Genomic DNA, 14876 nt, shown 5'->3' with positions numbered 1-14876 from the left:
TCTGGGGTACAGGCGGTTGTGGCAGGATGAACCCTCTTGCATCTCGAATGGGTCCTGAAGAAATGACGTCGATGTTTTGATGCGCGGCGAAGGGCAGGTACGACGGCAAAGCACCGTTGTGGAGCCTCTTTCCCTCTGACGGTTTTCGGCATCGTCGTCAAAAACGGGGCCGTGTACCCTCACGGAACCGTTGGATGGACGTTGCAAAACGCCTGTGCTGGCACACGGCAGCGGGATAGCGCGCCCGGAAACGAAAAAAGGCACGACAGTTCCACGAGGGTGTGCGAACCGCACCGGCGGATAGTTCGACCCGAGCCGGGACGATCTTCAACGGCTGAGAAGCCTCAAGGAAAGGAAATTTCCGATTGATACACTGTAAGGTAGTCTGCACTCTGTGACGGTAGACGGGCCTCAATTCGACGAATGGAACGCCCATCATGGTTGTCGTTTGTCGGCATACGGGATTGGTTGCAAAAGGCAAGATTTGGGGGCGGTCTCGTATGGTCCGAAAGCCCGACGACACGCCGATGATCCCTTCCCTCGGGACCAAGGGAATGGCCCACAAATCGAGTCAGCAAACGGTTTCACGTGCGTGGTCACTCCTATGAAGTAGATGATGGCTTGAACTCACGTTGAGAATAGCAAATAGAAGTGTAAGCGATACGTAAATCGCCTGTGACTTGAGAGGGCCAAGAGCAGCGTGCCGAGCGTGTAGTGTCATAGTATGGGATGGACAACGCGGCTCAGGATGGATTGAAGTTGTGCGGCGTGTAGTGCCTGCGAGGCGTGGGGCTGGACGGTGGAATTAGAAATGGAATCTGTGAGGGAAGGTTCGGGTCTGGAGTTGAGTGGTCCCTCAATCTCTCTCTGATCTTTGAGCCTCGCTCCGTTCCCATAGTTTTTCAGACGCGTACGACGCAGCAGGTCCATCCACAGATCCATACTTGGTGGGCGAGTAACTTCCTCAGCCTCTGAGAAGTGAGAAGGAGGTAATTTGTGTAATCTGTCCATCTGGCAATCGCATTGGACAGCCCGTCCCGTCCGCAGAGAGTTCCCAGATTCCCTTCCCTTGGCTCCCGGGACCCATGCGCCAGAATCGGATAATCCTCATTTCAGGGGCGTAGGACTGAAGACAGAAATCTGTCCCTTGCTGCTCGTCCAGCCGCAAGAAAAGGAGGTCGTGTGCCCCGTCCTGTCTACGTTATTCTACGCGTTCCCCCAAAGGAGGCTCATAAACTCAACTACCATTCATCCAACCTCCAACCCGTTCTCGAGCAACATTCGTAGCCCGGTACTCCGTACAGACACTTCATTCAGACCGACCACCTGACACTCCTTTTGTTCGATAAAGGACACCACCCACGACTCGACAAACACTCGACCGCATGACCGTTTGTTGACCTTCCCGCTTCATGCTTGCCATTCCCATCTGCTCTTTTCACTCTTCTATCCCTGGTTCTTGAGGCACTTTACCATACCTCATCTACCGTATCGCTCCTTACCGTCCAAGCGGGTAGCCGCCTTAGCAGCAGACCATCTCACGTCCTTCATCGACTTCGTCATCGGCACTGGTCAGCACATTTACCAACCCCCTTCAATCATTTCATCGCTCTACCGATACGGAGTGCTGCTGCGTGCTGTGTGCTGTATCGACGGGGCTCTGTGCCAAGGCAAAAGGGTCAGGTAGATCTGCGCTACTGGGCATACTGCCTCAAACCCGTTAGGTGCTATCTGTACCCTAGGAGGAGATCGGACAGCGGCGTGGACTTTCAGGAGTTCTCTCTCTGCCTGTTGCATCCGTTTTCCCCATCGCGGCATCGTCTTTGCTGCACCGTTGCGTAGAAGCATCATTCAGGTGGATTCGCGCGCTACTACTGCGTACGGCCTGTACTCTTTTTGCCCCCTTGGCCAGCTGCACCCTGTACCGAAAGGATACGGGAAGCCTGAAGGAACAAGGTTGTCTTCCATTTGGCTGGTCATCTGCTTCTCATCGGTACCTACCCATCGCAGGAAGACACTTCCATCGAGCCGGGATTCCTGGGCATCATTCTTGCCCTTTCATTGTACCTTGTCTCTTCGCTCTATTCGAAAAGAATTGAGAGACATTGGCATTGGCATTGATCGAGAAGAAGAAGAGGAGAAGAAAGCAGAGACTGGAATTTGATCTCTGGAATCCTATTCTCAGGATACCGCAGTACAGAGTACCTACTTTCCCGTCTTCAGCGAGTACGGCTATTCCGCACCCACACGAAGGCTATCCCGCACCCATACTAGGCCTACTCAAGCAAATAGTGGGCTACACGTGACTACACAGCCGCAGTAGCCACATTTGACCCGGAATCTCTATTATTCCGGCAGTTCTCGAGGATTGGAAGGCGCAGCTTCCACTGCACCTTCCACTGCCTGTTGCACCTTCCACTTTGCCCTCTTCCACAATGCCGACTATGCGCGCTTTTCGAAGTCAAAACCACGACTTTAGAAGCCAGTCTTTGCTCAGGGAGAATACATCTCTAGAGACTATATTTTGGTACTCAGAGAGGTACTTATCCTGCTTCAAAAATGACCAAAAAAGGTGGTGTTACGCGTCAAAACAGAAATAATGGGAAGGCGCGCGCCCATGGCCTAATATGTGGCTGCTGCGGCTGTGCAGTCACGTGCAGCCCACTATTTGCTTGAGTAGGCCTAGTATGGGTGCGGGATAGCCTTCGTGTGGGTGCGGAATAGCCTTACTCGTCTTCAGCTACCTATTCTTGCACCTGTCGGCGGCGATCCACAATTTGCTGCTCAGCGCACAAGCTACAGCCTACAGCCTAAGGAAAGTGGGACCCCCAGCAATCGGTTTCCTTGGTCTTTCCCAAGTTCACAGGCTTCCTGGAAAGACCGTGTGTCACTGTGCAGCAGGTTGCATCGACGGCATCCACTCTTGGAAAGCACCAACCAAGCCGGACTCGCGCCGCCTGTCTGCTGCTCCTGCCGCAAGCCTGAGTTGAGCTGTCTCTTGCAGTTTCTCTGTCGCTCCCTCCCGTCCCTTCCCGCCTCTTTCCCTCTCCCCGTATCTCTCTTGCCTTGCCCTGCCAGCCTGTCTGCCTGGCACTTGCCTTGGCCTGGCCCCTCCCCCTTCTCCTTCCCTTCCAGCCCAATCCCATCCCGCGCCCGTCCTGTTCCAGGCCCCTCTGCCCCAGCAGTAACAGCAGCACCAATAGCAGGCCTCGATTTGCTCCCCAATCCCTTTTCCCAGGTTCCCCAAAATCCAACATTGGGACCAAGCACCTGCACCACCAAGAGCTACCTGCTCAGCGGTCCCACGGCCAGCCCGCCCGTCCGCATAGCTACCCCTTCCCAGTCCCACCAAAGTCTCTCACTGCAGTGCTGCACCAGGGAGTGGATTGGCCTGTCATCCAACGCTACCTTACCTCACCTTACAGAGTACCTACATGCCGATTCGGCCTACTCGCCGCAGCCAGTAACACGCACCAAGCACCAAGCAGAAAGCACCGTCACTTTTTCGACCCGACTCGACTCGACTCGCCGCCCGCCAGTTGTCGTCTTTTAGACATTCTTTTCACTTCCACCCCCCCAACCTTTTCAATTCCTCTTAGAGCGGAAGGGTGCTGTCGCTAATCAGCCCCATAACCGCCCAAGATTCCCTCTTCAAACGGTAGACGTCTCCCGTCCAACATCCCATTGCGGACCCTGCAGTCCCGGCCACATCCAGACCAGCAAGAACAGGCGACGTCATTGCTAGCATCTGATCGGGACGACAACCACCACAGCGCCCGTGACCGTGATCACAACCACACCTCCTCTTCCACCTCCCACCGTCAACACCACAACTTCGATAACGACAAACACAATCACCACGGCCACCCGTCATCAGAGGACTCTCTCGGTTCCGAGTCCGATTCCTGGACCGACACTGGGGACATCGCCGACCTTATCGACGACGAAGACCCCCTTCGCACCCAGCTGCCCAGCGACGTTGATGACGAGCTGCTAGCCGGCGTTCACAAGAGACACCCCTCTCACAAGTCTTCCAAGAAGAAGCGTGTTCGCATCCAAGAGTCTCCTAGTCGCCGCGATAACTCACAAACCCGTCGTGGAGGTGTTAATAAGGAGGCAATCGAGGTTCCCGACATCGCCCAACCTCGTCCGACCCGCGCGCAGCGAGTCATCGGCGCCATCATGCCGGGCGGTTCCTCTATTCACGGCCTCACTGGCAAGGCCCTGATGTGCGTCCTGCCCTTCCGAAATTACCCTTATCGCGACATCGCTTGACTGACAATTCCTCCAACAGCTATTTCACGAGTATCTTCGTCTCCTTGGGAGTCTTTTTATTCGGCTATGATCAGGGTGTCATGTCAGGCATCATCACGTACGTCTAATGCTCTGCCCGCTGCTCACCTTTTTGATCATTATAGCTAACTGATGGGATCCACAGAGGTGTCTACTTCCGTAACTACTTCCATCAGCCTTCCTCGGCCGAGATTGGTACCATGGTTGCCATCCTGGAAGTTGGCGCCTTTATCTCATCTCTGGTCGTTGGCAAGGTTGGCGATATCATCGGCCGACGCAAGACCATTCTATATGGCTCCATGATTTTCTTTGTCGGTGGTGCCTTGCAGACATTTGCCACTGGTATGCCCATGATGATGTTGGGCAGAATCATTGCTGGTCTGGGCGTTGGTGCTCTGTCTACCATCGTCCCTGTCTACCAGTCTGAGATCTCCCCTCCCCACAACCGTGGAAAGCTGGCCTGCATTGAGTTCTCCGGCAACATCATCGGCTATACCACCTCGGTGTGGGTCGACTACTTCTGCGGATTCATCGAAAGTGACATGTCATGGCGTGTTCCCCTTCTGATGCAGTGCGTGATGGGGGCCCTTCTGGGCTTTGGAAGCTTGGTCATTGTAGAATCTCCAAGGTTGGTCTTCTGCTTGCCGTGAATGTTTGTGTGCCCGATCCTGACTTGTGACCAGATGGCTCCTTGACAACGATCACGACGAAGAAGGTATCGTTGTCATTGCCAACCTCTACGGCAAGGGTGACATCCACAACCAAAAGGCCCGAGACGAGTATCGCGAAATTAAGATGAACGTGCTTCTCCAGCGACAGGAGGGTGAGAGGACATACGCCGAGATGTTCCGCAAGTACAGCACCCGTGTCTTCATTGCCATGTCAGCTCAGGGTCTCGCTCAGCTCAACGGCATCAACGTCATCAGCTACTATGCTCCTTACGTCTTTGAACAGGCAGGTTGGGTTGGTCATGACGCCGTCCTCATGGCTGGCGTGAACGGCATCACCTACCTTCTCTCAACCATTCCCCCATGGTACCTGGTTGACAGGTGGGGTCGCCGGCCAATCTTGCTGAGCGGTGCCATTGTCATGTGTGTTTCACTGTCAATGATCTCGTACTGGCTCTACCTCGACATCACCTACACACCCACATTGGTCGTCATCTTTGTCATGATCTACAACGCGGCGTTTGGATACTCATGGGGCCCGATTCCTTGGCTCTACCCTCCGGAGATCTTGCCCCTGAGCATTCGCTCCAAGGGTGCCAGTCTGTCAACCGCAACCAACTGGGCGTTCAACTGGCTCGTCGGAGAAATGACGCCTCTGCTCCAGGAGTGGATCAAGTGGCGGTTGTATCTTGTGCACGCCTTCTTCTGTGCAGTCAGTTTTATTGTTGGTAAGTTGCGTCCTTCGTACACGGGCTGGACTTTGAATGCTAACACACCCACGCAGTATACTTCATCTACCCCGAGACCTGCGGTGTCCGCTTGGAGGAGATGGATTCGCTCTTTGGCGACGCCAGCACTGTTATTGGAACGCCATCTTTGCATGGCCGCGAGAACGACTCGCTCATGCCCGGATCGCCCATTGGGTCCGAATACCGGGGACGGCCCGGCAACTTTACTGCCAACAGCGCCATTCCTGGCCTGTCTCTCGATCCTCCCGACATTCCCGACGGCAAGGGCCAGGATGGTGAGGCCAGCAGCACCATTAGTGGATGGGTCTCCAGAGTTGTTGGTCGCACGCGAGACCAGAGCAGCAGCGGCAGCGGTAGATACGCTCCCCTTGGTAATCAGGATGATTGAGACGAGATCGGCGCACGAGAGAATCAATACGATTAGACGGTATTTTGCATATAGACGGCGGCAACTTTCTCCTCGGTGTCGCAGGCCTCCCGGACTGGATAGTAAAGAAACGGTTGAGCGCCTGGGTTGATTTTTCCTTTCGACGTTTGAGACAGGTGGGAAAAAACGAGGATGACGTACCGGGTTTAAGAGAAGCGTTGCAGAACAAAGATGAGAGGGTCGCCGAACCTAGCGTCTGCGAGCACTTTTGCGTATTTTTTTTTAGTTGAACGGGAGCTATTTTCATTGGACTGCGTTTGTACATAAAATTTGTGCCCATTACTAGCGACTGCTGCATCATTGAAATCGATTATGCAAAAAGAGTGCCGATCAAATTTGTGGCTCGCGAGCGAGCGTATACTGAAATGTGCCAATGTCTTCTCACTCCTTTGGATACCAGTCAGCATCTAGTGGTATGAGGATCTCTGCCTCTGTCAGTTGCGCCGTCTCCAGCAAAGGTCATCATCGTATGATAGTAAAAAAAAACTGGGAACTAGTTGAGGACGAATACGGGTGGTCAAATACTGAGATTTGAGACTGAAGTCAGCCAATACTAACCACACATTAGATCGATCGTGTTACCTACCCGTCTGCCCCTGATCGACAAAGATGCAAACCCCGCATTTGTCCTACTTGCTTACCTATTCGCCTCGATTTACCTAGTAAGCCAAAGAATGCTTTCCTCATGCATCTCTTTGTCTCTCATCTCACCTACTACCTTACACAAGCCTGGAGAAAGTGTCGATTTTATGACATGTGATCAACGCTCGTCAACACAACGAACAGCAATCTTTCGACAAGAGAAACAGCAGAAAGCCATAGACGAGAGAAAGGAGAAAGGAAAAGCCAAGAAAGAAAGGGGAGAAAAACACAATATGACCACGAAGAAGGAAAACACCCTCAAACTAGAGGAAGCGACACTAGACGACGTCCCCGCGCTGACGGAGACGTGGTTCGCGGCGTTTGCCGGCGACGAGGTGATATCCCGCCTGTGGCCCGATACTCCCGGTGTGAGGGCGTGGTGGGACGAGGCGAATGGCGGGGATATGGCGGCGAAGACGTTTCAGCGGTTTGTCAAGGTCGTTGATGTGAGCAGCGTTGCTACCGTGACCGGAACGGCGAAGGCGGAGGGAGGGGATAGGGGAGGGGGTAAAGGTGAAGAAGGGGGAGGCGGCAGGCCGAGGATTGCGGCGTGGGCCAAGTGGGATACGAGTATGCCGGCCGAGAGGGGCCGGCGGTATCCTCCTTGGGCGGGGGATATGCCTTCCGAGGTGTGTGATTTGTTCTTTGCTAGGGAGGAGGCGGAGAGGGAGCGGGTTATGGGTGATGAGAGGCATTATTGTGAGTTTTGTCTTTCTTCTGTCCTGGGTTTCTCCGTTGCTCCCTTCCGCTTTTATTGACCTACATTCTCCCGGGCGTCCTGAGATTCTTGAGATATTGTCCTGAGAGAATAAGGTGCTCTTGGTGATACACATATGTAGTTGGTTTGCTGATTGGTATCTGGGGAGGAACATTCAGATCTCGACACGTTGGTCACGCATCCGGAATACCAGCGGCGGGGCGCGGCGTCCATGTTGCTCGCGTGGGGGTGCGCGCTTGCGGATGAGGATGGAGTCGCGGCGTATGTGGATGCTAGTAAGGCGGGTAAGGGGCTGTATGAGAGGTTTGGTTTTGTGGATGAGAGTTTGGATGGGGACGGGGATGTTGCGTCCATGGTGAGGCGGAGGCGATGATGGTTTTGGAGGGGGAATCTTGAATTCTTAGGATGTTGTTGCAGGCAGGGTGAGTTTTGCTGCATTTCTAGCGATGCTTTACAATCTCATGCCGTATTGATGTCAAGTATCGTTGTTCGATACCGGCCAAGTTATCACTCAATTCATCACTCGCAAAGTTGATAGACGGCAGAAGCGGGAAAGCACACGCCGTCTATATCACAAACCGAGGGCATACCCGCGGTTTTACCAAGACGTAGACATCTAGAGTTTTCCCAGAAACATATGAGAACGTGTAAATCATGGTACCTGTAGGATGTAGTCAAATTGTCGCTATATAGAGATCTAGCTAGCCACATACAATGTGTTTGGGGCCGCTCAACAGCTAATTTGGCACAGATATACTGATGTGAACAGAACCAGGACACGATGAAATGAAAGAATGGCTATATGACATCTACTACAAAAGATTATCAGAAAATTAAAAGGTATGGAGCTCCTTCTGGTCCACGTAAAGTGTGAATTCATGGTAGTCATAGGTGAGCCCGACCCAGTTTTCACCCGCCTGACAAGACGAGGAAACAGCACGGACGGCCCGGTATTCCATTTCACACATTCAAAGCGTTTAATCATCAACATAAAGGAATTACTCCTATGAACCGAAACCACCTATTTTGGTAAAAACTTTTTTCGTCAACGGCGCCGCAACGGACCTCGACGTCCAGCGGAGGTGGTCTCAGAGCCAATCACGGAACCTTCTAGCTCGAAAGTGGGGCCGTTTGTTCACTGAACTTGATCATCCGCAGCATCATTAAGCAAACGTAGAACGGCTCATCTTCATCACTTATTCATTTCGCATCCTTGATACCCAAACGGTCTTTGCGCAACGAGATATCACCACAGAGGGAAGATCTCGCCTAGCTACCACGCATTACAACATATCACCCAAACTACCCACCGGAAAGGAGGAACACCTCACCAGTGCCAAAACGACCCCTCCAAAACACCCCCACCATCGTCACCACCAGTCTCATCAGCAAACCACAAAAAACAACAAGAGACACAAACGAGAACACAAGATAGTAAAACCGCACACAATGTCCCACTGCCACGACGAGCACCACGACCACAGCCACGGCGGCCACGGCCACGACGAGCACGACCACTCGGACGACATCACGCCCGCGCTGCAGCACTCGCTGTACGGCCACATCAACTTTGACGAGGTGACGGCCCTCAACGAGGCGGCCATCGGCAGCGCGCGGGCCGTCGTCAAGAAGACGTGGGCCGAGAGGCTGGACGCCGAGCCCGAGGTCGTGAGCGACTGTGATGAGCAGTTGTTGGTTAACGTTCCGTGAGTGAATCGCTACTTTCTTCATCGATTTACTCTTCATTTGGTGTTGTCTCATTTAGTGTGCTTGGGTCTATCATGAACATGAGATATTGTGCTATGTCATGCTTTACATTTAATATTTCACTCATTCTATCCATCTAATTCAGTACACATACACACACGTATATAAACCCTTCACCAATTCCCTTCAATCCCCCCCCCCCCCCCTGCGCCCTGGAACACCGCTAACAAACCCAAGCTTCACCGGCCAAGTAAAACTCCACGCCCTCCTCCTCCGCACCTCCGACTCCCCCTCCGCCCCGCGCACCCTCAAACTCTTCATCAACCGCGACGACCTCGACTTCGCCTCCGCCGAAGACGCGCACCCCACGCAGGAATTCGAGCTCTCGCGCACGGCGCAGGTCCAAGAGATCCCCGTTAAGCGGAGCCTCTTCGGGCGCGTCCAGCGCCTGACGCTGTTCTTTGAGGATAATTTCGGCGACGGCGACGAGGGCGAGACGAGGGTGTCGTATCTGGGGTTCAAGGGCGAGTGGATGCAGCTGGGGCGGGCGCCGGCGAATATCCTGTACGAGGCGGCGGCGAATCCGAGTGATCACAAGGTCAAGGGGACGGGGGTGAATGATGTTGGGAGCGGTATTGGAGGTCGGCAGTGAGTAAATAGGAGTGGGGTTGCTTGGAGATGATGGAGGTTGAGATGCAGAGACTTATCACGGATGCGAGATGAAGAGGAAAAAAAAAGTGAGAGGGCTTAAGTGAGTTTTGTTGAGAGTAATTTGCATCGAGCTGAGGAACAGCTCATCATCACCCCCCCCCAAAAAGGGGGGGATTATGGTAAATCTCCGACACGACCGTAGCATTTATGAAAGACACAGGCGAAAATCTCCAATACAGTGATCCAAGGCGAACCTTTTGTTCCCATATCCCGGGGACCCTTAGAAACCAGACTTTCTCTTCTTCTTCTTCCCCGGCGACCGCATCCCGTGCCTCCCAGCCATGGGCTGCGACATGACGAGCGGCATCTGCGACGAGAAGATAGCCTGAGAAGACGGCACGGGCGGAAACTGGCTCGAGCCGATGATGGGCGGCGCAAGCTTGGGAAGAGGCTGCGTTGAGGGCGGCAACAGTGGTGCAAACTCGGACCCGGTGTTCGTCGCCGTCTGCATCTTCGTCTTCGTCGCGGGCCCGGACCCAGGCCCAGATGACTCGAACACGTCGTCCATCTCGCTCGTTCCCCACCCGTGCTGCGACGACGCGCCGAGGAACTGCGACTTGCGCTTGCGGCGGCGCGATTCGGCGCGGTGGCGGCGCTCGTTGAGGACGTCCATGTGCTTTGTGGAGGAGGCGAGGACGGAGGAGACGTAGCCTTCCGTGCTGACGCCGCGGGCTGTGGGCCAGTAGGCGAGGACTTTGTGTTGGCGGGCGGGGGGGTCTGCGGTGTTGATGTCTTCGGCGAGCATGCTTAGGCGCTGGAGAGCCGTGGTTGCGATTGTGGTGGGTGCGGGTGTCGTTGGTGTTGATGGGGCGGCGTCGGGGAAGCTCGAGGAGGGGGCGGCGGAGGAGGACTGGGAGAATAGGGGCCCCGAGGAGGGAAAGGGGAACGATGAGGGGGGAACGTTGTCAAAGGGCTGGGAGCGGGCGCCTTTGGAAGGGGAGAAGGATAGGCGGTGGCCGAGGGCTTGGACGCGTTTGGTTGGCGATAGAGAAATTCTCTGGCTGAGGGGCTGGCTTAGTTTGGTCGGAGAGAGTGAGAGTCGCTGGCTTGACGATAGTTGGCTACGCTTTGCGGGTGACGATGAGAAGCGCTGACTTGAGCGTTGGCTCGGCTGCCGGGCTGGTAGTGGTGGAGGTTCGGGAACCCAGGTGGGGGACTCGTCTTCTCTGGTCGGGAGGTTCGCGTCGAGTACGGCCACACCGAAGAGGGATCGAGCGATGGCCTCGGCCGTCTCTGCTAGCACGACATTCCGTGATTGCTGTGCTCTAGGCGGGAGGCCCGCTGGACTCCACATCTCCTCGAGCTGGTCGCGGATGTCTGCGAGGGGTGACAATGTTTCCAAGCCGTGTAGAAATTGCGACGTGAGAGGTTGTGCGATGACACGATCGGTCTGCGCGTTCATCATCTCCTGGAAGCGAGAGTCCCACGCTGCTACTGCCTCATGGGAGACAGGAGGCGCCTCAAAGGTGTTTTCGTATTCGTGCCTAACACTAATGAGTGCATGAAAGCCATGATGGGAAGATCCAAACTTACAAAGTGTGCAGCGGGATGTACCCGCCCTCAGTCTCTAGACAGTTGACGGCTGCTTCCCGTATGGCTTCAAATACAGACAGAGGACCCTCAATGGTAGCTTGCTCTGACGCCATGATGACCGACTCGATGGAAACATTGACGCGGGATACGAGCTGGTCCAAGTTCAGACCTCTAGGCCACCGCTGCTTAAGCTGTGCTTCCTCTCCTGCCTGCTCACTCTCCATGAGCTCCTGGTACCGATTGGCGCGGCGCTGCACCAGCTCATCCATATCACCCAGGCCATCGGGAACGACAAAAGTACCTTCAAAATGCTGAAGGAACTGTCGTCGCCTCTTGTTATGCGCCTGTCTGCGCCCGTCTCTTGACCACTCGCGACTGCTATCGGGAGCCACCACATCGAGATCAGGGCCGGCCGAGATCGCAAAGAGGCTCTGGCTCAAGCTGAGGTCCCTGCCAAGAACGAACAGCTGCTGGAATCGGATGTCATGATTGAGGTACTCTAAGCCTGGGCCCTTGGCTGTTGCAGGGGAGGGGTTTCTCAGGAAAGCCGGCACTGGGCACAAAGTCTGAAGCTTCGTCGCGTCGCCCGTGAGCTTCATGATATGGTGCTCAAACTGTGGCAATCCCGTGTCTTCAGGCGCGTAAAACCAGTAAACATCTACCTCTGGAGATCTGTCAGAGTAGATAAAAACTGTGCATTTTTCGTTTCCTGCTTCCGAACCGCCGTGATGCACGGTGAGCCTGAGAGCGTCCGCATCCGAGCCCCTGAGGTGTGCAAAGGATTGCAGAATGGAGAGTCCGCCTGTCTTGTTGGCTGTCGTCCCTGAAGACGACGTCTCGATCCAAAAGAAACCTGAGGTCGTGAGGATGAATATCTGACTCCTGTTCAAGGGATTTGGCTTCACGTCTAGTATGTGGTCTGGCTCGTCCGTCTTGAGTATGACCAAGCTCTTTCGGAACGTCGAGTCTTTGATATCAATGATCTCAAATTTTGCGCGGTTCCAGATAACGAGTTTTTTGGACCTCGACGTCAGGGCAGCCAGGTCGTTTCCTGCATCGACATCTTGCCCTTCGGGCACATCCCAAAGATCTACACCCGGGCCGGCCGCGCCGATCCACATCACGCCATGAGGCTCTGCGCGGAAAGCCGGCGAGTCCTCGTCGGGGAGCTGCTCCGTAACACCCAAGTGAATGTGGCCACAATGCCGGAGCTTTGGACGCAAGCCGCTGGATCCCACCATGTCTCGACCCTTGACATCCCAGACACTGTAGTAGCCGCACTCGTCTATGATGGCCAGCTGAGGCGGCTTTTTCTGCGAGCCATAGCTGAAAGACACATCAGAATGCGCAAAGCCTCCAGTCTGCTCCGAGGAGATGGTGAGGACGGGTCTCGGGTTGATTCGAGATGGGCGCTCGATAGCCTGGTCAATCCCCGACGGGCGTTCTGAAACAGGAATTTTGTGGTAATCCGGCTGAAGAATGGTAGTCGAAGTCCGCTTCTGCACCAGCAGCCACCTCGTGGGTTCGAACCGGACCAAGCTCAGCGCAGGCTTGATCTGCAGAATCGGGGCTCCATCGCTCGACCACAAGACAGATTCTTCCTTGTCGTGCTGGTCGATGCTCAACATCCGAAGCGTTGGGCTCTCGTTCTCGCCCCATCGCCAGTTTGTCTCCTCAATCTTGGACAGACGGAGGAGCTCACCCGACTCGCCGGCAGCCGTGGCCAGTACGGGGACGGGCACGACCCGCGTGTGATTGGTGACATCTGCCATCTGACTGATTGTCATAAGTGGCTGAGTCGTCGGCGCGGCATCAGGCCGCATGAGCTGAGCGAGTCCTTCGTACAGAAAGCTGGAAGCTTCGGAGCTGCCCGCGAAAGCCTCTGGGTGAGCGTTGAAGAGCCATCGTCTTTGCACTCGCTGGGAGCCCCAAAGTGTTGAAGAAGGCGCCAGCTCCGTAGAGCGAGAGGCAGGGTAAAGGGTCTCAGGAGCCTGTATGATACGAAGAGCTTGGGCTATCGGAAGGTCAGCAAATGTGAGAAGCTATATCCGGCCCGATGCACCCGCTCACCTTGACCTGGCACCCGGCTCATATGCAGTTGAGGTGGTCCATCTTCAATTCCTTCATGAGGAATAATCGTGATTTTTGGGGGGCCATATAAGCGGCTTGTCTCTTCCCGTGCGTCAGCCATTAGGCCCGTTCGTTTCCCGTAAGTCTAAGTAGTGTATTCGTGGGAAACTGGGCATATCGTGAGAGAGCGGTGGGGTGTGCTTCATCATGCGAAGAAAGATGGAAAAGCCTGGCGGGCTATGAACGATCCGTGGTCATGCGTGGACGGGTGCCTAGCTAGTAGTATGGAAACAACAACAATGAGGTACGCAGCTGTCAGAAAACATGAGCTGACTGTTGCAGCAAATTCGAGGTCATGACGATAAAGCAAAGAGTGAGACAGCGACGGAAGACTGAACGGACTAAGAAAGGTGAAAAAGTTCGGTCAGTCGCGGCTTCATACAAAAAAAAGATGGGCCCCATTTCCGGTAGTTGCCCACTTTAGCCCAGTCAACCCCTGCCATTAGTTCGCCCGGCGCGTCGGGGCCACTCTTCAGACGCGTTTTCCTAATAGGCAACTTCGGCCCCTGCCGACTCTCTACTCCGTCCGACTAAGACATCCACCTCGAGCACCTCACAGGCTGCCGTTATTCACTAAAGTTGATTGGCCCCGCTCCCGTCAAACAAAGCGACGTCCATTCAATAACCTTCATCTCACTCATACAATCTCGCAATCAGCAATAAACACCATACGGAAATGCCCGCCGACGACCGAAGCGGGAAGCAGGCCGCGGCCCAACAGGCTGTCGACATCTTGCATGAGATCTCTACCATCCTCGTCAGTTGCGACGCCCACCTACTACCATCCTCTCAAAATCCCACTCCATGCTAACGTGACCATGTGAAAAAGAACTGCCACCTGGACCGCCGCACCCTGTCGATCTGCATCTCCATGATCGAGAATGGCGTGAACCCAGAGGCTCTTGCCGTAAGAATAATACTTTATCCATCGAGCTCAAAGTAGACATGACACTGACTAGACTATCGCAATAGACCGTTGTGAAGGAGCTTAGAAAGGAATCCCAGGAGGTCGACGCCCAAATTGCATCGCGGAGGCGTCAATAAGCGTTTGTCTCGAGATTGCAGAGTCTGCTATGAAAATTATGACAAAGGGCAAGAAGGATGGGGATTCATGGACAATAGGCGTTTCAGGTCAGGCATTTTGCGTTGCTTGTCATTCTTAGTTTTTGTCTATTATGGAAACGTAAATAAGGCCCAGTTTCCGAGGGCTATGAGAAAGAACCCAGCAGTGCCATCCGAGGCTGACAAACTCTGCTATCCTAAAAACGCCGACTAACCCTTACCCAACCAGTTAGTAA

The 14876-nt window shown here is 54.4% G+C and overlaps 5 protein-coding genes across 5 annotated transcripts; 4 read left to right on the top strand and 1 right to left on the bottom strand.

The window, feature by feature from the left end:
- Nucleotides 1–3434: 3434 nt before the first annotated feature.
- On the top strand, nucleotides 3435–6098 carry CTAM01_03438 (uncharacterized protein; the record flags this gene model as incomplete). The annotated part of the gene is made up of 6 exons (XM_060519473.1): nucleotides 3435–3463; nucleotides 3663–4229; nucleotides 4295–4372; nucleotides 4439–4921; nucleotides 4977–5689; nucleotides 5746–6098. The coding sequence occupies 6 exons, from the start codon at nucleotides 3435–3437 to the stop codon at nucleotides 6096–6098; spliced, it is 2223 nt and encodes a 740-aa protein (XP_060385679.1).
- Nucleotides 6099–7012: 914 nt separating this feature from the next.
- CTAM01_03437 (acetyltransferase) lies at nucleotides 7013–7870 on the top strand (the record flags this gene model as incomplete). The annotated part of the gene is made up of 2 exons (XM_060519472.1): nucleotides 7013–7478; nucleotides 7656–7870. The coding sequence occupies 2 exons, from the start codon at nucleotides 7013–7015 to the stop codon at nucleotides 7868–7870; spliced, it is 681 nt and encodes a 226-aa protein (XP_060385678.1).
- Nucleotides 7871–8946: 1076 nt separating this feature from the next.
- On the top strand, nucleotides 8947–9856 carry CTAM01_03436 (uncharacterized protein; the record flags this gene model as incomplete). Its single annotated transcript, XM_060519471.1, has 2 exons — nucleotides 8947–9203; nucleotides 9442–9856. The coding sequence occupies 2 exons, from the start codon at nucleotides 8947–8949 to the stop codon at nucleotides 9854–9856; spliced, it is 672 nt and encodes a 223-aa protein (XP_060385677.1).
- A 279-nt stretch (nucleotides 9857–10135) lies between these two features.
- CTAM01_03435 (uncharacterized protein) lies at nucleotides 10136–13639 on the bottom strand (the record flags this gene model as incomplete). Its single annotated transcript, XM_060519470.1, has 3 exons — nucleotides 10136–11399; nucleotides 11449–13462; nucleotides 13519–13639. The coding sequence occupies 3 exons, from the start codon at nucleotides 13637–13639 to the stop codon at nucleotides 10136–10138; spliced, it is 3399 nt and encodes a 1132-aa protein (XP_060385676.1).
- A 615-nt stretch (nucleotides 13640–14254) lies between these two features.
- Nucleotides 14255–14622, top strand: CTAM01_03434 (mitotic-spindle organizing protein 1; the record flags this gene model as incomplete). Its single annotated transcript, XM_060519469.1, has 3 exons — nucleotides 14255–14335; nucleotides 14408–14485; nucleotides 14551–14622. 3 exons carry the CDS (start codon nucleotides 14255–14257, stop codon nucleotides 14620–14622), a joined length of 231 nt encoding a protein of 76 aa, XP_060385675.1.
- Nucleotides 14623–14876: the final 254 nt, after the last annotated feature.

The sequence above is a fragment of the Colletotrichum tamarilloi genome (genome assembly GCF_030869305.1).
Source record: "Colletotrichum tamarilloi strain Tom-12 chromosome Unknown Scaffold_8.1, whole genome shotgun sequence".
NCBI classification, from domain to species: Eukaryota; Fungi; Ascomycota; class Sordariomycetes; order Glomerellales; family Glomerellaceae; genus Colletotrichum; species Colletotrichum tamarilloi.
This window is presented reverse-complemented; position numbering and strand designations above follow the sequence as displayed.